Source organism: Pygocentrus nattereri, chromosome 22 (genome assembly GCF_015220715.1).
Source record: "Pygocentrus nattereri isolate fPygNat1 chromosome 22, fPygNat1.pri, whole genome shotgun sequence".
In the NCBI taxonomy this organism is placed as follows: Eukaryota; Metazoa; Chordata; class Actinopteri; order Characiformes; family Serrasalmidae; genus Pygocentrus; species Pygocentrus nattereri.
Window position 1 is genome coordinate 23085258 of NC_051232.1, and position 23812 is coordinate 23109069.

General features: G+C 37.9%; 2 protein-coding genes across 14 annotated transcripts in view; one reads left to right on the forward strand and one right to left on the reverse strand.

Annotated features, from left to right (window-relative positions):
- The window catches only part of nrxn2b (neurexin 2b), an 863803-nt gene that overhangs the window by 9563 nt on the left and 830428 nt on the right, over window positions 1-23812 (reverse strand). For all 13 annotated transcript variants that reach the window (XM_037533024.1, XM_017697610.2, XM_037533021.1 and 10 more), the window contains 2 exons: window positions 17719-18041; window positions 4026-4101 (listed from right to left, as the gene is read on the reverse strand). In XM_037533024.1, coding sequence (XP_037388921.1) covers window positions 4026-4101; window positions 17719-18041 — 399 coding nt within the window. The remainder of the gene's footprint in view (window positions 1-4025; window positions 4102-17718; window positions 18042-23812) is intronic.
- On the forward strand, window positions 9302-10042 carry LOC108427449 (gamma-crystallin M2-like). The gene is made up of 3 exons (XM_037533028.1): window positions 9302-9319; window positions 9414-9656; window positions 9767-10042. Exons 1-3 carry the CDS (start codon window positions 9305-9307, stop codon window positions 10040-10042), a joined length of 534 nt encoding a protein of 177 aa, XP_037388925.1. The 5' UTR covers window positions 9302-9304.

Sequence of the window (23812 nt, forward strand, 5' to 3'; positions counted from 1 at the left end):
CTGCAGGTGAAAACACTGATCAAAGAAATTTTTGTTCACTGCCTTAATCAGTCTGATCAATCTACTTATGATGGAAATACTGAGCTAATGGTTAGAGTTTGAAATTAGACAACTACCATACTACTGATGATTTCATGAAACAGCCTTAGAGATATTTTTTAAAACTATGAGTTAATTAGTAAAATAATATCTAAAATAAATTAATATTGAATAAATAAAATACAACACTACAAAAACACTCAACATATACAAAAGCACTAAACATAATTACAGTAAACATAACTAGAATTCATTGTTTGCAGTAACATTATGAATATGTAGGTTAGACGCCATCGCATAGATCTGTTGCATTCCATCAGCAGCACACCTGATTTAACTAAGTATTGATTTAATAAAAGGTATAAAATATTATGTTATGTATTGGAAGGTAACTGTAAATACTGTACGTCCTCTAGGAGAGATCTGGAAATGTTTAATAGTTGTACACAGAACACTCAGACTACATTGTTAATTTTTATTTATTCTAATTGTAGTTTTTTTTTGTTTGAATAAATAAAAACTTACTGCCCAGATACTTTTGCCCATCATATTCTCCCATGACTAAGACTGTTGTACAGTACTGTATGTTTTAACAAAGTCTTTATTTTCCAGAGCTCAACACCAAAGTGATTTTCCAGAGCTCAGTTGGAAGGACGGCAAAAATGATAGTCAGCACTGACTGATTGGAGGCCTTACAGTATTTTCCAATGTGTTTGATTTTTATGACTTAAAATGTTTAAGATGATCAGTGATGAAAATGAACAGTGAAAGGCAACAGCAAATGAAAGAGCTTGTACATGTGAATGTACGTCAGCAGACTGTGGCAACAGAGCTGCTTTTAAAATATATTAGTATTTTATTGTGAATGCCCATCTTAAGACATGCAATACAAAGCCAAATGCCTGCAGAGAACTGAAACCACTATTTCTAGTTCAATCTGGCTGATTCTAACAATAACTGATTTTTTGATTGTATAACTGACGTCTTTCTAACTTTGCTGCATGTAATCGAATACTTCTGAAAGCTGCATGTGTTGCTGTTAGGAAATCAGCATTACTTATAATGAGGTTCTGTGATCGTAAGAGGCAGTTCATTTGTGAATTTTGTGTCGTGTGTGTGCATGAGGCGTAGGATGTGTCTGATTGAAATATAGGAAGTGTGAAGGAAGCCCTTGTGTGTGTTTCCATGTATTGTAGTGTCAGCTCATTAGAAATGAGAGAACCCTCAGCCAGGCTTCGTTAGATGATGTAATTAGGGGCGTCTAACGAGGGCAGAGATTAATTAGCTCACCGAGATGGGCTGGGAGGAGTGAAAATTCATGAGACGTTTCAGCGAACCCCGGAAGAATAGCACAATGCAAACTTTTCTCTCCTCATCCCTCTCTCCTCTTGTTTTCATCCCATCCCTCTTACCCCAGGCGCAACGGAACGTGACATACATCTCAATGATAGGCACTGCTCAAAGTGGGAGTCTCTCACCCCTCCCTCCCTTTGTCCCTCTCTCTGTGGTTCATTGCCTGCGTGTGACTCAGAGTTGTTTGTATATGTGTAGCTTTCTAAGGTCCTGTGTGCCCTTGGATCTTCTAATCCACGCAAACACAATAGACTGTGAACCTCACATCAGGAGCTTTTCTCTGCAGCCATGACTGTCTAAAAAGGAAATTAAACAAATAAATGCAGAGATAAAACACAAAACAGACAAAATCACTCAGTCAGATCTGTTATATTCCCATGCTGTCTGCTGATGTGTGTGTGTGGTCTTCTATGAGAAAGAAACAAAACAGCTGCTTTTGGTTCTTATAATACCTGTGCTGAAACATTTGGGCATCAGCAGTTAAGCCTTAAACGCTTAAATTAGAACAATTATTCAATAATTTGAGTTTGACTAATCAGGGCTTCATGTTAAATCAAGTTTACTGGTAATGGAACTGAACAAATATATGCAATCGTTAGGAACATCCAGGAGAACCAAACTTTGGTGCCAAAATAGCTGGCTTTAAATAATGTATTTTGGTGCCTAACAGGTTTGTACAGTACTGCACATCATAAATGTTCCAGCTCCTGGATTCTTGTTACAGCGAAGACTCTCTAGAAGAACTTAAGCTTCCCACACATATGCGCACATTTTCACTGTTACAGTGAGCTATGAGTGAGAAATAATTCATTTAAAATCACAACATGCTTCTTTTATCACCAGCAAGAACTGCAAGGGTCAACACACATTAGGCTTGTGTTCTACTCAACTAGAGATTATTCTTCTGTTCACTAGTGTCATATTGATGTAATCCTGTGCTGGTCAATCTACAGTGGACGGATACATTTTTATGCATTGCTGGAGTGATCATTATCAACATGATTGAAAAAGAAAGGAAGACTGAAAGAAAAAAGGAAATGGTTGACATCTTATTTTAAATAAGTGAAACATAAATGCATTATTTTTCTTTTCCTCTACACCACTGTGTTGACTTAAACCTTCCAACCGTCCTTCATTGGCTAAACTTCATATCATATATCTAATTTAGTAATGAATTTTTTTGACAGCTCCAGACCTAATCTCTAATATGGAAGACTGACTAATCCTACAACATTACAATTGAGACATTTGTTTTTCAAAAAAGCTCATGCTTTGTCATCACAGGTCATCAAACTCAGTTTAGCATGACTTCATTACTGCACTTTTTTTTTCAATCAGCATGAGCTCTAACAGAATCTGCAAGTATTAAAGACATAAAACTAAAAAATTAAAGACAACTTAAAACTAATGTCCAGGTTTACCAAAAAAGTGCCACTTTATGTGTTTGGCTTTTTTCCCCCTTGATTTCTACCTTGTTAATGGTATAATGTTTTGGCATGCTTTCACTGCTATTGGAACATTTGTGAAGTGTCTGACAGCAGGTTTGCCACTTGGACCAAACCTGGCCGAAACACCTGATAGCAAAATGCACTTCCAAGATTGTCACGACACCCAATAAAAACTGTTAACTTGATGTTATTTACTTTCAAGATAAATATAACACATACTTAACACATATTCTGTTTGTTAGCACCAGCAGCTTGACTATAGTTAAATCTGAATTTTTTATTTTCTTTTGGTCCATAGGTTCTCTATGCATGCCTAAGCACAAATCTGAAGTTTTTTTTATATCTATCAAAAACAAATGGCTAAAAAGTGAATAATCTCTTAATATTGCATATTACATTTAGTCTTATGGTAACATAAGTCTGCTGACCTGACACAAATTTCATTATGAAATGTTAAAACTACATATAATCAGTATACAAAAACAAATACCTACTTTTAAATCATCATCTTTCACATAACTATACAAAATTGCATGACTTTAGAGCAGTTAGAACAAGTAGTGTGTTTTTTTTTCTCATTATACTAAAAATGTTTTTGGTTGATGACAGGTTAATAAAGCTTAATATATATTTAGAACAAATCTCACCACTGAATTAATGAGGTTTTCACCAAACCTGGCTGTTCTGTGGGACACGTTCAGTCAGCAGTGCTATCAGCTGTCTAGACAGAGGCAGGGACAATTACAGATATGGGTTTATTCTAATAAGCGCTGAGTTAATATGATAAGCTTTATCTTGGCTGTTCATAATTGAAGCGCACAATGTCTGAGCTGTAGACTGACTGCGAGTTCATTTTGTTTTTCAAAAAAAAAAAAAAAAAAGACCCCCGTTTATAGAAGCTTGTCTGTATGCTGAGGTCATGGAGGGGCCGGGGGTGGCCTGTGTGACTGGACAGAGATGACTGGTGAAAATATACTGAGTGCCATCTCCTCTTCATAGTTACAGTCAGGGGTGGAGACAATACTGAGGAAACACAGCTGTATTTTGCAAATTCCAGGTTCAGGATTTGTGTATATGTGTGTGTGTGTGTGTGTGTGTGTGTGTGTGTGTGTGTGTGTGTGTGTGTGTGTGTGTGTGTGTCTGTGTGCACCATTAATACACACTGACTCAATAAGATAGACTCACCACCAGGCTCACACTCCTCTAGATCCTCATCATCACTAGGGCATTCTGCTGATGCTACTAGCAGATCATCCGTATTCTGAAAAAGAGACAAAGAGATAGAATTAGTCATTCATGTTTTTTTTTTTTTTTAAGTTAATCTTTTTTGTCTTATTGGCTGCTCTTCTAAGATGAAAGTTCCACAATAAGCATATATTACTTATGATGACAGTATTAGAATATCGCTGTTGTCAGAAGAAAACCTTGTATCTCCAACATGGTAACTTTACAGGAAAAGGAAAAAAACATCCATGTAATGTAAATGGAACCAGAATTTCTTCCAAGTCATTTTGATCTGTTCCTTGGTCCATTCTTCATGAAATTTACACACAATGTAAAGAGTAACAGGTATTTTCAAATTATGTTAAAAACTGATTAACGACAAAAATGGAGATATGAGGTTTTATAAGGACTTCACATTTTAACACCCTACATTGTGTTGGAAACCAGTTTCAAATCTGAAATTTACACAAACCACTCCATCTAGATTTCAGCATACGCTTTGTGTTGAAAGTAAACCTTTTTCTTATTATTAGGACCCTATTGTTATTGTTAGTTTTTCTTATTATTATTTTTCTTTTTCTCAGATGAAACGTATTGCCCAGACCAAACCGTAAGTCCTAGAGACATGAAACTTGGTCAATAGGTAGTAGTCACTCCCGCTACACAGGTGCGTGACATAAGCCCAATCGGTCTAAAGGTGGCGCTATTACGTAACATAATGCTTTTGGCCCTTTAACTCCTTCCCCAGATTTTTCACATTTTTTTCCAGATTCCTTGGGTCCAACAAAACAACTTTGTAATTTGGACCATTAAGCTCCGCCTACTTAGATTTTGAGCTAATTAGCATAATATGCAAAAACTAGTCCTACAATTTTCATCCGATCCTCATGATTTTGGTGTCAAAAAATTCAACAAAGCCTCAAGCTCTATAATTATCCAGCACATTTTTTAAAACAATATTTATGTCTGCCATATGCAAATTAATCCTTCTGGAAAAATCGAAATAATTCTTATTTAACTGAAAAATCTAGAACTCAAGAATCCTTTGCCCAAAAAATTTGAAACTTGGCAGGCTTATTCCTAAGGAGACTCTGAGGTAGCCTATGAAGTTTTGTGTGCGCATAGGTCATTAGGGGGCGCTGTAAATGTGTAATATGCCTACATAGCTGTTTCTCAGCATCCGTACGTACTATCAAGTTAAAACTTTACAAGTACCATCTATTAGTAAGACTCCAAGTACATCTTTAAGGACACTTTGATGTATTGAAATTTATGGCCGCCATCGGCCAATAAGCATTCAGCAGCCATTTGACAGGCTTACCACTGGCCAATCTCCACTATCTCCACATCTATCCGTCTCCACCTTCTAACATCCTGTGACGTCTCAAAGATTTTCACATAGAGAAACAAAATACTTTGCAAACACAACAAAGACAAAAAGTTTACCATTACTCATGTATTCCTTCAAACCTTTGTAGATCAGTAAACTGAAATGTAAACATATATTAGATTTAAAGCCCCCTGCTCATTGTTCATGACAAATGAAGGCCTGTTGTTAAACTCTGACTTCTTTTCAGCCTCTCTGCCTCGAAGGCCCAAACTGCATTAGACCTTAGTAGGCCTATTTGGCTAAAAGTGCTTGAGAGCTTCTTGGGCTTATCCGTGCTTGGACCCACTTTATATTTATTATTGCTTTTGCTTTATTATTGCTTGGACCCACTTTATATTTATTATTGCTTTTGCTTTACTGTATTTGTAAAACTCTAGTCTAATGTGTTTGATGCTGAACAAGCTGATGACAGTTTACCTCAAGCCACTATGATAAAAGGAAGTTGATCTTGTCTAAAAATGTGAAAATGTGCAAAATGTGCAAAAAGGTGCAAAATGACATACACTTTCATAATCATAATCATATAATCAGCTTAAGATAAACACTTCTTTTATTGTCAAAATTGAAACCTTATGCTGGGCTTTCTGGCCTGAATAAATACAGTTTCCAAGTGCAAGCCCATTTCCAAAAAAGTTGGGACACTGTGTATAATGAAAAATAGGATACAATGATGTGCAAATCCTGTAAACTATATTTTTAAAGGAAAATACTACAAAGACAACAGATCAAATGTTAAACTGAAAAATGTTTTTTTTTTTTTTTTTTTTAATTTATGCCCATTTTGAATTTGATTCCAAAAAAAGTTGGGACAGGGACATGTTTACCACTATGTTTCATCAGCTCTTCTTCTGAAAGCCGAAGAGATTGACTGCTGTAGTTTTGAAAGTGAAATGTTTTCTCATTCTTGTTTGATACAGGATTTTGGAAGCTTATCAGTTCAGGAGCTCATTTTTCATATTTTTCATTTCATACCCCTCTTAATGTTTTGGTGATAGGTCTGGATTGCAGGCAGGCCAGTTTAGCACCCAGACTCTTTTAATACAGATCCATGCTGATATAATACACGTAGAATGTGGATTGTCATTGTCTTGCTGAAATAAGCAAGGCCTTCCCTGCAAAAGACATCATCTAGATGGCAGCATATGTTGCCAAAACATGTACACTGCTCAAAAAAATGAAGGGAACACTTAAACAACACAATATAACTCCAAGTAAATCAAACTTCTGTGAAATCAAACTGTCCACTTGGGAAGCAACACTGATTGACAATCACTTTCACAGCTGTTGTGTAAATGGAAAAGACAACAGGTGGAAATTATTGGCAATTAGCAAGACACACTCAATAAAGGAGTGGTTCTGCAGGTGGGGACCACAGACCACTTCTCAGTACCTTTCTGCTTTCTGGCTGATGTTTTGGTCACTTTTGAATGTTGGTGGTGCTTTCACACTCGTGGTAGCATGAGACGGACTCTACAACCCACACAAGTGGCTCAGGTAGTGCAGCTCATCCAGGATGGCACATCAATGCGAGCTGTGGCAAGAATGTTTGTTGTGTCTGTCAGTGTAGTGTCCAGAGGCTGGAGGCGCTACCAGCAGACAGGCCAGTACATCAGGAGACGTGGAGGAGGCCGTAGGAGGGCAACGACCCAGCAGCAGAACCGCTACCTCCCCCTTTGTGCAAGGATGAACAGGAGGAGCACTGCCAGAGCCCTGCAAAATGACCTCCAGCAGGCCACAAATGTGCATGTGTCTGCACAAACGGTTAGAAACCGACTCCATGAGGATGGTGTGAGGGCCCGACGTCCACAGATGGGGGTTGTGCTCACAGCCCAACACCGTGCAGGACGCTTGGCATTTGCCAGAGAACACCAGGATTGGCCAATTTGCCACTGGCGCCCTGTGCTCTTCACAGATGAAAGCAGGTTCACACTGAGCACATGTGACAGACATGACAGAGTCTGGAGACGCTGTGGAGAGCGATCTGCTGCCTGCAACATCCTTCAGCATGACCGGTTTGGCAGTGGGTCAGTAATGGTGTGGGGTGGCATTTCTTTGGAGGGCCGCACAACCCTCCATGTGCTCGCCAGAGGTAGCCTGACTGCCATTAGTTACCGAGATGAGAGCCTCAGATCCCTTGTGAGACCAAATGCTGGTGCGGTTGGCCTTGGGTTCCTCCTAATGCAAGAGCTCATGTGGCTGGAGTGTGTCAGCAGTTCCTGCAAGATGAAGGCACTGAAGCTATGGACCGGCCCGCCCGTTCCCCAGACCTGAATCCGATTGAGCACATCTGGGACATCATGTCTCGCTCCATCCACCAACGCCACATTGCACCACAGACTGTCCAGGAGTTGGCGGATGCTTTAGTCCAGTCTGAGAGGAGATCCCTCAAGAGACCATCCGCCACCTCATCAGGAGCATGCCCAGGCGTTGTAGGGAGGTCATACAGGCACGTGGAGGCCACACACAATACTGAGCCTCATTTTGACTTGTTTTAAGGACATCACATCAAGGATCAGCCTGTCGTGTGTCTTTCCACTTTAATTTTGTGTGTGACTCCAAATCCAGGCCTCCATTGGTTAATAAATTGGATTTCCATTGATGATTTTTGTGTGATTTTATTGTCAGCACATTCAACTTTGTACAGAACAAAGTATTCAATGAGAATATTTCATTCATTCAGATCTAGGATGTGTTATTTGAGTGTTCCCTTTATTTTTTTGAGCAGTGTATGTATCATTCAGCATTATTGGTGCCTTCACAGATATACACATTACCCATGTCGTGTGCACTATACCATCATGAATACTGGCTTTTGAACTGTGCACTGATAACACGCTAAATGGTCTTTAGCTCGGACTGACAGTGTCCATGGTGTCCAAAAACAATTTCAGATGTTGATTTGTTGGACCACAGAACACTTTTCCACTTCCCCTCATTCAATTTTAAATGGGCTTGAGCCCAGAGATGGTGGCAGCATTTATGTGCGGTTTCTTCTTTGAATTTAAAAGTTTTGAATTTTAGCCTTTTGTTGCCTCATCCCAACTTTTTTGGAATGTGTCACTGCCATCAAATTCAAAATGGACAAATATTTTTCAATAAACAATAAAATTTCTCAGTTTAACATTTGATATGTTGTCTTAGTACTATGTTCAACAAAACAGGGTTTGAATCATTGAATTCTGTTTTTATTTACATTTGGCAGTGACCAACGTTTTTGGAAATGGAGCTATACAAACAGTGATTTCTAGCAGTTACATCTAAACTCTGCCCATATCAGTTAACTATATCAACAACAGTGATTAGACTATAATGTACAGTACAGTTCTAAAACTGTAGAAGGCTGCTGTAGTAAATGGAATAAATTTAAGCTTAAACTTGAAATAGGTTTATATTTAAACCTAGTCTGGTGGGCTACCAAAAGAAAAGGTGTCTAATACCATCAATATCTAAACCTCTGATTTTGCCAGTGTGCAAGAAAAGAAGAAAGGCATTCTGGGTAGGCGTAGGTGGCAGTCATTCACCAAACAAAAACACAACAATGCCCCAGTGTATAGGCTGCCTACGGGATGTAAAGACTAAAAGAATACATTTTTAAAAAGAGACACAGATGTATTGTCTTGCCAGTGGTGCCAATTCTAAAGTCTTCTGGAGACCATGTCACATGGAAATGTAATGAAAGGCCTGCAGTTCTCTATGGGCCTCTATGCTCTGATGCTTAGTCAGGAGTTTTTACAATAGGAGGCACATGTTCTTTGGTCCTGGTCCAGGTATAAATGCAAGGGTTAAACCAGGCAGGACGTCAGTTCACCAGTTGGATTCACCTCTGAACCAAACCAACCAAACAGCCACCATGAGCATGGGCAGGGTAAGAAGTAGAGATGGAGAAATCTTTGCAACTCTCCTGATTTTATTGATCCAGCTTACTCAGTAATGTGTAATTTGTCATCTCTGGCCAACAGGTCATCTTCTACGAGGACAGGAACTTCATGGGTCGCTCCTATGAGTGCACCAGTGATTGTTCCGACATTTACTCCTACATGAGCCGCTGCCACTCCTGCAGAGTCGAGAGTGGCTGCTGGATGGTCTACGACCGCCCCAACTTCATGGGAAACCAGTATTTCATGAGGAGGGGCGAGTACGCTGACTACATGAGCATGTGGGGATTTAACAACTGCATCAGGTCCTGCCGCATGATCCCCATGGTAGGCTTTTAGAGCTGCTGCACTGTTTTACACTCTTCCCAGTTTACTGTACACAGGTTTAAATTAGTTTGTGCTCCAAACGTGACCCTGTTTGTTCTCTTTTCAAACAGCACAGAGGATCCTACAGGATGAGGGTCTACGAGAGGGAGAACTTCATGGGCCAGATGCATGAGGTGATGGAGGACTGTGATTCCTTCGTGGACCGCTACCACTGGTCCAGCGGCTGCATGTCCTGCCATGTGATGGACGGCCACTGGCTGATGTACGAGCAGCCCCACTACAGAGGCAGGATGTGGTACTTCAGGCCTGGAGAGTACAGGAGCTTCAGGGACTTCGGCGGCATGAGGTTCATGAGCATGAGGCGCATCATGGATTCCTGGTACTAATTCAGTGTAACTGATGTAAAAATCAATTTTTAAATAAAAAACAAATATAAAATCAATGTTCCAAGGTCATTTTTCCCATGTTTTTGTGGAAGAAAGAGTTATCCTTCTACAGGCATTGCACTAATCTCAAACGCCCTTTTTGTGAGATAATTAAGTAACTTATTTTTTTATTTTTTACTAACCACTGAAGTTTTTTGAGTACCCTTTAAATTCTTTGATCAGGCCAGTTAAACTTCTTTCAACAGTTGGAATTTATTTGGACCTTCAACATTTTTTTCTTACATACATACAAGTTAAAGTTGCATTTTAGCATTTTTGAGTTTTTCAGCTGAATGGTTTTCAATGTTTTTATTTTTTTCCCCAAGAGCATCCTGGTTAATGGGTGTACACTGACTTACCTGGCAAAGCAGAAGTTGCTATGCTAATATGTGGTACCAAACCAAATACCATTTATAACAGTGATTAGAGACTAAATCTTAGTTTATTTGAAGGCCAGTTTACAGTATTTCTGATCAGATATAGCTGTTAACAGTGTAATAGTACACAATGTCATACTTGTTATTCAGAATCAGGAATAGCTATAATAAAGGCTATCCAGGAGAGTTTTTGTCCATGGTAGGACAAGACCTCAATAACTTGTTTTTTAAAATTCTATTCGTTTGGTTATGCATTAATTCAGCAGCACTCATAATGAGTAAAATGACTGAACAGATTAGATATTCACTCACAAAAAAGCATTTGTTAACTATAGTGTTAAGACCAAGCTAGGTGACTAACTCATATCAGGCAGAAAGAGGTTTGAGTGACTGTGTGAAATCTCAGCTTCACTGGGTTAAAAGCATGGTGGCTCCTGGCCATTCAAAAGTTGAATTTTAATATTGATCTTTGTGTTGGAATAAAAAAATACTAGCACAGATCCTCTCAGAGTGTTTTTGCTGCTAGTCAGACTGGTTTTCATGTATTGAGATCTACTCGTTTCATGACAAGCATCCTGTACTTATCACTAACCTGAAATTAGCAATCCTATTTTAATAAATGTTTTAAAAAAGGTAAATGCCAAAAATAGTGCCATTTTACTTGAAAGGACATTGTGTTTATCTGCAAATCTTTCTGTGTTCCTTGCTTTATTGAGATGTGGAGTGCATTGGAAAAATACTATTGCCTAAGGTTCCCACAGACATTAGGAAACTTGGAAACCCCTGATGTTGGACCGTACTTAAACTATCATAAATTGTCTTATCTGCTAAAAACAGTGATGTGTTATGAAATGACTGATCTGGGTTTGGCCTCAATAACACTGTTCTCAGCTACTAGATACATAACTCATCATTCCCAGTGCCTTTCACTGTTGCAATCTTGCTGTAATACAGACTCATTCAGTGCCCAACTGGGAGGTGTATTTATATTTGCATCGTCTTTAAAAATAAATAAATAAAGATACTTTTTAGAGAATTAGGACAGCAGAGCAAAGATGGTTATGGTCTGTCCTTCTATATCCTATCAAACCAAACGTCTCGCTGCCAATCCATTCACAAGCTTGAAGACGATGTCCTCTTAAACTTGTTTAAGTCTGCTGGTATAGGAGTTATAGCATGTGCATGTCTGCACTGGTCACAGAGAAATGAATCAGCATGTAAAATTGGACCTTCCTTTGTTGTTTTGTGCAAAGTAATTTTTACAATTTTTTTTAGATTGACATTCAGAGCGCAGTCTAGATCCTGTCTTATTGATGATTTAATTAGAATAACAATCAAATTTGATATGCTATATAGCCCTACTTATGTAGGAATCTTATTCTAAAGGGTAAATAAAAATGAAAATTTTCAGCTTTGTCAGAGCATGTTCTTTACAGATACAAACCCATTTCCAACTAAGTTGAGACTGTGAAAAATCAAAACAAAAACAGGCAGCAGGATTCACAAACCAATCTGTATTCAACTGAAAATTGTACCAACGCAAGATATTGTGAGAAACACATATGCTTCAACTTTCAGTTTTATTGTTTTTTCCTATATATTTGCTAACTCTTAATTTAATGCCTGTTACATGACCTTTCCTTTTAACAGTGTTCAGTAATCATTTAGAAACTGAGGACACCAGTTATTGTATTTGTAAAAGTTGAATTTTCTCGCTTGATATAACACTTCTGCTGCTCAACAGTCCAGCACCTGTGTTCTCGTAAATCGTGCTTCATAATGATAATGCACCGCATGCAGACCAGTCTAGCACCTGCACTCTCTTACAATCAGGACGGTCCATTATTTCAAAACACAATTTGAAAGGTGGAGTCATGAGACCACAGCCCCACTGGCGTTTCTGGATATATTAATATTTATATATAAATATATGGTTTCTACTTTGCATAGTACAGTCTTGCATGTACAGATGCAACAGCGACGCGTGTTATTGACAAGGTTTCCAAAGTATTCTTTGATTAGTGAAGCATAATTTTTTAATGCAGTACCATCTGAGGGACTGAAGGTCACACACAGAAGCAAACTCTAAACCTTGTCCAAATCCTAACACTGTTGAGAATTCACAAATTCGAGTTTTATCAGAAGATAATCTACAGGGGACTAGAGTGTTGTATCCAAATAAAATGAGAGGTAAATTCATTGACACATCTGTCCTGTCTAGTAGCATGCTGACTTTAGCCATGTGCTGTGCCAGATGTTATGAAGTAGCCTCTTAATGGTATTAAACCAGAGATCAGAGGTCAAACTAAGCATGCTTTTAAAAGTTGTAGGAAAGGGGGTTAAACACCCCCTTATTTTAAGTTTATATTATCCACTGTTGTCCAAATTGTGCTACTGCATCAATAGTCGGTAAATATGAATATCCATAAATAAGAAGAGATAAAAAAAAAAAGTTAAAGGAGGACTTTATGTCCTCCATTTCCTCATTTCACCTCCTCCTGAGGACTTGCATCAGGTTTATAACAAAGGAAAACACTACTCTGTTTTGAGCATGAACAGTGTGGCTTTACTCATTGAGCAGGGAGAGAGAGAGAGAATGCATCACAAGCTACAATGAAAGCTTTATTTAACCATCAAAGTGTTATGCAGCTAGATCAAAGCAGCACAAGGCCTCTCAATCTCCACTCTCTTACTTTGCCACATAGACAGGTATGATTGAAGTCCTTTCTCTCTGCCTCTCTCTTGCTACTTGTCCCATTTTGAACGTTGCTGGTTGCGGCTGTATTGTAGAAACGGTTGGAATACATTCATAAAGTTCACCTGATGTATTTATAGTGCAATCACATCTTCTGCTACTGCACAAAATTCTTGTGTTTTTCGTAAGCGGCCAGGAACTACTTTCTTTACAAGCTGTTTGCAGTTATTCAAATCTTTTTGATATTTTCTTCAGCATCCCTATATTAATAGCTTGTCAGTATAAACACAGACTCACTCTGAATGCAAAGCATTTGATAATGTGATTAATTGGTATTAACCATAAATTATAAACAAGCAATGCTTTAATAGTGAAAAATTACAAGCCAAGTTCACATCAGTTTCTAAAAGTAGGACACAGCCTTCTTCATTGTGGTCACTGGTTAAAAGTGGTCAATTAAATGAAAATTCATACTCTGTCCTAAAGTAGAGTCATAAGCAAGAAGACTTCAAGTCAGTTGCAGAGGCACTTCCACAGCTGATTTCCACAGAGATCTAAGTTTCATATATCTTCATTAATTGCCCATGGATATGCTAAAAATGTTTAGGAGAATTATTAGGAATTAAAAATCCTAGTCATTTGGTAATTTCAAACAGCCTACACAATCTTAACTGTTGTCCATTTAGGTCAAAATGCAAAGAGCAAGGTCTTGTTATATTTTGCTGTGTTTTTTCTATAACTGTAAAGGTAATTTTCTAATCACTGTAAAGGTAAATTACAAAATTTCTGTTTAACTCACTCATTAGGATATAATGTCATTCAGAGAGGTCTGATGTGAAATATGCCGTTCTAGAGAAGTGTATAGAGTCAGAATAGTTCACACTGGTAGTAACAGGAACCAGACATCTGAAGAGCTTAATGAATCTAAAAGACTCTTCACAAAAAGTTATTACATGAAATGTTTATGGATCTGATGTCTGATATTTACAACAGTTTTGAAGATTCTGGATAGTAAATAAAATGTCTATATTTATGTTGTGGACATTATGACCCCTGGTTACTATCAACACCACTGTAAAGAAATCTGGGTCAGTAAATTTGTTTAATGCTCTACTCAATTTGGTAGAGGACATTTTGAGTCACTATATATGCCACAAAGTGCCATCTTGACCATTTGTTAGACATGAATATTTAAAAAATTGTGGGGTCAAAAAAATGAAGAAAAAAACCCCCAAACAAAATAATAAAAAATATTAAATACAAAAATATATTGTAATTACCTGTTTACTTTAATTGTTTTGTCAGCTTATCTGCCGTGAGATTTGATTTACATTCTGGATATTCATTCTACTAAATTATATACTGTACACATTCACAATGTCTTAATTTTTTATTCACAGCTTGCTAGTTTCATACTAATTGTGTGAATCCTGTAAAATCGCACAAAATAAACATATTATGCATTTATCTGCAACCAAATTGGTTGCGATGTAAAACATATTACAAGCCCATTTCCAAAAGAGTTGGGATGCTGTGCAAAATGCAATTATTAAACCGTATGACTAATTGAAGATAGGACAAATACAACATATCTAATGAAAATTATAAATGTTACTGTTTTCTGAAAAATATGTTTAATTTGATGCCAATAACATTTTCCCAAAAAGTTGGGACAGGAACAACAAAAAGCAGGTAAAGTTGTGTAATAGTAAAGAAACTACCTGCTGGTTGATTGGCAACAGGTCAGTAACATGATTGGGTATAAAAAAGTATGCCAGAGTCTTTCAGAAGTAAAGATGAGGAGGAGTTCATCACTCTAAAAGACTGCACGAGCAAATAACGTTTCTCAACATAAAATAATAAAATATTTTAAAAGATTCAGAGAATCTGGAGAAATCTCTGTATGTAAGGGTCAAGGCCATAAACCAATATTTGCTGGCTGCATTCAAAACAGAGAAGATTCTGTAGTGGAAATCACTGCATGGGCTCAGGAACACTTCTGAAAACCACTGTCAGTGAAAACAGTTCATCGCTGCAATCAAAATCTAATTAAAACTCTAAAAAACAAATAGAAACCAAATATAAACAGGATCCAGAAATGCTGCCACCTTCTCTGGGCCCGAGCTCATTTAAGATTGACTGAGGGTAAGCAGAAAACTGTCCTGTGATTTGGAGAATCAAAATATGAAATTCTTTTTGAAAATTATGGACGTTGTGTCCCTTAGACTAAAGACCACGCAGTTTATCAGTGCACAGTTCAAAAGCCAGTATTCATGATGGTATAGGGGAGCATTACTGTACATGACACGGTTAAAATGCACATCTGTGATGGCACCATTAATGCTGAATACTATGTACATGTTTTGGCAACATATGCTGCCATCCAGACAATATCTTTTTCAGGGAAGGCCTTTATTATTTCAGAAAGACATTGTCAAACGACATTCTGGAAGTACTACAACAGCATTGCTCCATATTAAAAGAGTCTGGGTGCTAAACTGACCTGTTTGCAGTTCAGACCTGTCACCACTGGAAACATTTGCTGCAATATGAATTGAAAAATATGACAAAGGAGACCATTAACTGTTGAGCAGCTATAATCCTATATAAAAAAAAATACTGGGAAAACATTTCACTTTCAAAACTACAGCAGTGTCTCCTCAGTTCCCAATCACTAACAGAGTGTTATTCAAAGGTTATGGAGTGTTATTTAGATGTAATCAAACACAGTGGTAAACATGCCCCCGTCCCAACTTTTTTGGAATGTGTTGTTGGCAACAAATTCAAAAGGGGCAATTTTTTTTTGTTTCATCATTTGATATGTTGTCTTTGTAGTATTTTCCTTTAAAAATATAGTTTACATTATTTGCATATCATTGCATTCTATTTTGGGATTGTGGAATACATATGATTTAATATGTAACAGACTACTTAAAAAGATTTAAGTGTCAGAAAAGTACTGCAGGCTGTAAAATGGGCTGTTTTGTATCAGCCAGCTTTAAATAATAGAGGCTTTCTTTAAATAATGGAGACAGTCTTGCTGCTAGGTGCCATGCGCTGTATTATGACTAAATAGGCCACGTATAGAAATATTTTCCTGCTGTAAATAAAGCTCTGTTGCAGTTTTTATGATGAATTTAGAGAGGGAGAACTGCCCGTGTCTGTGTCCAGACACAACGTGTCACGATGTGACCAATCGCTTATGTAGCGCAGGCTAATGGCCATTCCATGTTTAGGCTGCCTCACTAATGCTCCGTTGCGATAATTAAGCGTTCCTCCTGCCTTTATTCAATTCGGAGGCATTAAACCAAATTCAAAGCACTTTACTCTCACTTTGCCGTAAGCAATTGGTGGAGAACAGAGAAAGAGGATGAAGAGGGGTTGAAAACGAAGGAGGCCCAAAAAAGAAAACAAACAACTACCAATGAACAGCTAACATTCAATTAGCCAGGGCTTGATGGGTATTTACATCTAGTGTTGGTTTAAACTTTTTCACCCGGGAGCACTTTCTGTTTCCCTTTGACACACACACACACACACACACACACACACACACACACACACACACACACACACACACACACACACACACACACACACACAGACAGCCACTCTGTCACTCTCATTCTCTCTCTGTCTCTTTCTCCTCCTCTGGCTTCTAAGGTTAGCACCCATATAGTTACTGCTAGCAATCCAGCCTTTTTCTTCAGCTGTAATGATAATAATTCAGAAGCCAAGAGGGGAAAATCGTACCTTACTGCTTAGCATGTAAGACTGGCTCTCGCATTCTCTCTCTCTCTCTCTCTCTCTCTCTCTCTCTCACACACACACATGCACACACACACACACAGTAAAATGTATTTATGGATTGTGACATAATAGTCTGTAGGTAGAGATTGTATTTACATACAATAAAGTGACTCAAGCAGAACTGTTATTCTAGCTTTAATCAGCTCTCTTAGAGGTTACATGCTAACATTATTATCCAATCACTGATTGATTCCTTATAGGTAGTGATCTTTATCACATGAAGCACTGAAAAAAGAGTAATATTGTTGTATTTATTACTTTTATTAAGCTTTTATTAAAAATGTGTATACCCTTAAGCATTTTAACTTCTGTCATAGGTTTTTATGCTTTTATTTTTGTAAAGTGCTTTAAATTGGATTTGTATATTAAATGTGCTATATAAATTAACTTGCCTCGTCTGTGCTTATTTTTTTGTGATTTTATAATCCACGTCACATTTCCTAACACACAAAACTCTCCAGCCTGTCTCTTTAAAGTGGTCATGTTTAAAAGTAAAATGTAAACATGTACAATTAACCCACATTCTGTTCTGTCTGTGTTCACCAACACCTGAAAAACGGACTGTAACTGACAGGTATCAGCTACCTAACAAACTACAACAGGCTCTCACAATCTCAGTGTTTTGTTTACTTACCAGTTCAACCCTGTAAATGTACGTCATATGAACAAACTCCACTTTAGAGTAAACTAACGCACGGCTTGTGACTGAAAGCAACATTAAAGCACTCACACTCACACACTTTCTGCAGCCTCACCTGTGTGACACTGTCTCTCATGGTGGGTGAGCGCTGTTTACGGGTGGTGGTAGTGGCCATAGTGGTGGTGGTCTCCATTATGGTGGTGGACATGTCTGCCAGCGGGGTTGTGGAGGTGGTGTCTGTGGTCAGAACGGAGGGGACGTCCCCTACCAGCCGCAGGTTCCCCTGCACCTGCACGTTGGGGTCGCCCTCGGCTGCCAGCTTCAGGACCTGCAGCCCGTTATAGTACAGACCCGAAATCTGACCCTGAAAATTACGGCCTTTCTCACCACCTCCAATCTTTATAAACGCCTGACTGTTAAAGATTGTCAACTGCCGACCTGCAGAGAGACAGAGAGAGAGGGGGGGTGGAGATATGAGGAGAAAGAGGCAAGCAGAGAGAGAGAAATGGGCAAAGTAAGAGGGAAAGTGGGGATTATAAGAAATTGTGGGACAGAAAAGAAGGAAGTTGGTAGAAGAGAGACAGGATGAAAAGAGGAAAGAGTAAGAGGGTAAAAGAAAGACAGAATAATGAGGGAAGGGAAAAAAAGAGCATCAGTTTCTGACTGTTGGTATTCTGTAGAGCACACAGATGCAGAATGAATCAGGGCATTCAGAGAGGGAAGCAGACTCAAATCTCTCCAATCGTCCTGGAAACAGTTGAGGACATCAGATCACTGTGAACACCTTTAAGCCTAAAGCAGCTGCTTGTGGGAACAGTAATCATTTTCTCAGGTAATAACAGAATTTCATTGGTAATGATTAAGCTTACATTGAATTGCCAATTTATTAAGTACATGAACCTGAGAAGACCGATGTCAGAAATAGCCACTTTCTGCATCTGGCCTAAGGGGTTAAGTGCACCTACCCTGACCATTTTATCATATATACCACCATGCAGGTGCACTTTGCACATACAATTTGAAACCACAGATTTGCACTTGGCAGGATATTCTTGAGTGGTAGTCCACTCTCAACCTAGCAGCAACACTGAATGTGTGTATGTGTGTAAAAACCCCAGAAACACTGCTGTGTCTGACACTCATACCAGCACCATACACACTGCCATGTCAGTGTCTCTTCTGTGGTAAGAATGATCCAGTACCTAAATAATATCTGGTCAGCAGTGGTTCTATGGTGGCCCCCTTTGATGAATGTAGGAGAGGGAGGTTAATAAATTGTGCCGCAATAGATGGGCTACAGTGTGTGACTGTACCTACAGTCTGTGACTGAACCTACAAAGTGCACTTATGTGGTAGATGTCTCTGATAAAATGGCCAAGAGTGTAGATACAAGGTAAGGCACTTAATAAACTAGCAATTCAGTGTAAATTAAATTGTGCTTTATTGTATTATTACTATTACTTGTGAAAATTGCTATGGCTCTCACTAGTCAATTTACATAAAGTGTAGGGTGCCTAATACACTGTAAGAACACTGGAAATTATATTTACAGCTTTCCTGTTAAGGCCCCTCCAAGGTCACCTTTGATAAGTAACAACTTCCAGTGCAGAAGTTAATGTTCAAGTAGTTGAGTATGTAAGTGATAAGCTCTACTATTGTATCACTCCTCTAGCATGTTACCAGGAAGGAAGGAGATTTGTTACCATTCCCTCTGTCTCCTCTGCAAATATCAGTGCTTTATTTCTGTGTTCCACACAGGCCAGTCTGAAAGGAGCACTAACGCTAACATACTGACCTGATAACAGAGGCAATGACTTCTGACCTGATAATGTAAGCCCCCCACAGTGTAAGAGATTGACAGAACAGCAGGGGGATGGAGAAAGAGAAGAAGGGTTTCAGAGGTGCTTGAGAGGGTGAAGAATAGGGGGCAGACAGAGAAGTAAGTAAGAGAGAGAATGTGTGATTGAATATGTGTCGTTGCTGTCTGAACAAAAACCTAATTTCTCCAATAAGGTTAATTTACTAGAAAAGGAAAAACATGCTTAACTTAGAATGGATGTTAGTGGAGAAATAATGTATCCAAAAAATTGTGAAGAATTTCTATTACTGTTTAAAGGTATCATGAGATTATGACATGTATTATGTATGTTGTGACCAAAAAAGATACATGCGACTACAATTATGTACAAAATCCTCTAAATATGTTCTGCTGTTCTAGTATAAAACAAGCCTAATATAACTGATCAATGAGACAGTTCACTATTTTTATTTTCTATTCCAATGTCTTACTCCATAAAACTGCACTGGACTGAAAGCTTAAGAATTTTTTGTTGAGTTTATTTCTTTTCTACTTTACTAATATTTGGTGTCGTGAGACACTATCTGTACAGCTGCACATGTGGATCCTGGCATGAAAGCATTAGGAAAGGCCTGCTTTACAGGACGCACTTTTATGTATAAATGAATTTGAGGGAAAACACTATGGGAGCTTCATAGACAAGGATACAGCGAGACCATAATTGATATTTGTGCATGTGCTTTCTGCTCTTATGAATAGTTCCGAGTGCTAATTTGCTTCCCCTGTGGTCATGCTTGGATAAAATGCTCTGTGTGGCTTCGCAGTTTGACACTAACACTACAAAAAGAATGGAAAACACACCAGTCATCTATCCCTTGATTCAATTAATGCTGACCGAGCCTATTATTTACTTAATGGCCTTGTTTATGAGTATCACACTACATTGATTTTAGTCTGCATGTGTCTGTGTGCGGTACCACATTGATTTCAGTCGTCCTGAGTGTGTACGAGTGAGTGACGGAGTACGCTAAGCTGCTCCATTACCTTGCGTCACTAGCATTAATAGATCATGCCATCTGTTTGAAAGCCTGGAGGACTGCTGATGAGCATGAGCCCTAATGATGCCAATGTGTATGACTTATGAAGCAGATGTGTGTATCAGCTAATTCCTCAGTAAACAGTTCAGTCAAAGGACACAAAAGTATCTGAGAGTTAAAGCCCTAACTCATATGGATTAGTTTTACCTGGGGAGGTAAAATGATTACACAGATGATAAATCTAATCAAATTAACACAGATCAAATTAAACAGAAAAATACCAAAGAACTAGAATCTTAATTAACGATTAAGTTAAAGGGATACATTTTCAAATGTTTCTTAAAAGCGTGCACTGTATAATAGAAGGTGAAACTGATTTGAAAGTGATTTTAATCAGAATCTGCAGTGGGTATCATTTTTACAGTCTGACTGTAATAATTGTGGAGTGATTTTAATCCCGTATGAATTTGCAGTGTGGGTAATTCTTAGAGTCTGACAGTAATAATTGTAGCGTGATTTTAATCCAGTAATCAATCAGTGTTGTGCAGTTTTATAGCCTGACAGTAATAATTGTAGAGTGATTTTAATCCAGTATGAATCTGCAGTGTGGGTAATTTTTAAAGTCTGACAGTAATGATTGTACAGTGATTTTAATCCAGTAATGAATCAGCATTGTGTAGTTTTTACAGTCTGACCGTAATAACTGTGATTTAAATCCAGTAATGAATCAGCATTGTGTAGTTTTTACAGTCTGACAGTAATAAGTGAGGAGTGATTTTAATCCAGTATGAATCTGCAGTGTGTGTAGTTTTTACAGTCTGACAGTAATAATTGTGGAGTGATTTTAATCCAGTATGAATCTGCATTGTGTCCAGTTTTTACAATCTGATAGTAATAATTGTGGAACGATTTTAATCCAGTATGAATCTGCAGTGTGTGTAGTTTTACAGTCTGACAGTAATAATTGTGGAGTGATTTTAATCCAGTATGAATCTGCAGTGTGTAGTTTTACAGTCTGACAGTAATAATTGTGGAGTGATTTTAATCCAGTATCAATCTGCAGTGTGTAGATTTACAGTCTGACAGTAATAAGTGAGGAGTGATTTTAATCCAGTATCAATCTGCAGTGTTTAGTTTTACAGTCTGACAGTAATAATTGTGGAGTGATTTTAATCCAGTATCAATCTGCAGTGTGTGTAGTTTTTACAGTCTGACAGTAATAATTGTGGAGTGATTTTAATCCAGTATGAATCTGCATTGTGTCCAGTTTTTACAATCTGATAGTAATAATTGTGGAACGATTTTAATCCAGTATGAATCTGCAGTGTGTGTAGTTTTACAGTCTGACAGTAATAATTGTGGAGTGATTTTAATCCAGTATGAATCTGCAGTGTGTGTAGTTTTACAGTCTGACAGTAATAATTGTGGAGTGATTTTAATCCAGTATCAATCTGCAGTGTGTAGTTTTACAGTCTGACAGTAATAATTGTGGAGTGATTTTAATCCAGCATGAATCTGCAGTGTGTCCAGTTTTTACAATCTGATAGTAATAATTGTGGAACGATTTTAATCCAGTATGAATCTGCAGTGTGTGTAGTTTTACAGTCTGACAGTAATAATTGTGGAGTGATTTTAATCCAGTATGAATCTGCAGTGTGTAGTTTTACAGTCTGACAGTAATAATTGTGGAGTGATTTTAATCCAGTATCAATCTGCAGTGTGTAGTTTTACAGTCTGACAGTAATAATTGTGGAGTGTTTTTAATCCAGTATGAAACTACAGTGTGGGTAGTTTTTACAGTCTGACAGTAATAATTGTGGAGTGATTTTAATCCAGTATCAATCTCCAGTGTGTAGTTTTACAGTCTGACAGTAATAATTGTGGAGTGATTTTAATCCAGTATCAATCTCCAGTGTGTAGTTTTACAGTCTGACAGTAATAATTGTGGAGTGATTTTAATCCAGTATCAATCTCCAGTGTGGGTAGATTTACAGTCTGACAGTAATAATTGTGGAGTGATTTTAATCCAGTATGAAACTGCAGTGTGTGTAGTTTTACAGTCTGACAGTAATAATTGTGGAGTGATTTTAATCCAGTATCAATCTCCAGTGTGGGTAGAGTTATAGTCTGAGAGTAATAATTATGGAGTGATTTTACTCCAGTATGAATCTGCAGTGTGTGGAGTTTTATTCTGACTTTAATAATTGTGATTGTAATCCAGTATGAATCTGTAGTGTGTGTAGTTTTACAGTCTGACAGTAATAATTATGGAGTGATTTTACTCCAGTATGAATCTGCAGTGTGTGGAGTTTTACAGTCTGACATTAATAATTGTGATTGTAATCCAGTATGAATCTGTAGTGTGTGTAGTTTTACAGTCTGACAGTAAGAATTGTGGAGTGATTTTAATCCATTATCAATCTGCAGTGTGTGGAGTTTTACAGTCTGACAGTAGCAATTAGTCAATGGTCTTATGGAATTAACTGAACTTCAGTAATGGAACAACAAAACCTTCTAAAAGGCACAGCCATGCACCGTGTTGTCATTGTTAATGAATGTGTCCTGTGGTTGATGTGAATGGTTTGTGGCTATCTGTGGGAATCTTGACATTACACAGCTATCTTATACCAGTTGTTAATACGGAACTTACTACTGCTAAAACTAATTCTGTTCCAGTAGTGCTTCTGACTGATTTAGGAACCGTTTTGATGAAATCAAAGTGAATGAACTGTAGCGAGGCAAGAATGATAACAATGCAATGCTTGCCTAATAAGATTTCACCTCAAATTAGCTCCAGAATGACTGATATAGACAAAGGAGAACACAAAGACACACGTCTTAACGGGTCTCCCACACATTCTGGTCTCTCTGAATATCTGTATTATTCTTGACACAGACTACATTCAAGTGGATATATATGTTTAAACACATGCTGTTCAATTTGCTCAGTTCTGTTTTATAACGCTTTGACTTTTTAATAAAAGCACTGAGGGTTTTTTCACAAGTGTGAAGTGTGATGGTGGAACCAAGAGCACTTCGCCATCATTAAGAGTGACAAGTGGCAATTTCTACCAAAAAAAAAGTGAAGCGCTTCAAGAGCTTGTGGAGGATGTGTGTGTAGTAAAACTCAAGCGAGAACGAAAAGAGGTGTCAGTGGGCAATTAAATCAAGTCTTCAAAGTGAAAGAAGAGCAGGATGGGAAGTAGGCGACGTGCATATTCCAGAACATTTCAAAGAAGAGAAATAAGATAGCAAGAAATATGAAGAAGAAATTGCATATTTTTTTTCTAATTATTTCTGCTTCAAAGAACAAATTCTACCTTTCTAAGCTTAATCATTACAGTACGCACTAGCTGAGAGGACACTAATGGCTG

Excerpts from the sequence above, each read along its gene's own strand:
- LOC108427449 (XM_037533028.1), top strand. Across the intron at positions 9,657-9,766 it reads CCTGCCGCATGATCCCCATG|CACAGAGGATCCTACAGGAT; the intron begins GTAGGCTTTTAG and ends CTTTTCAAACAG.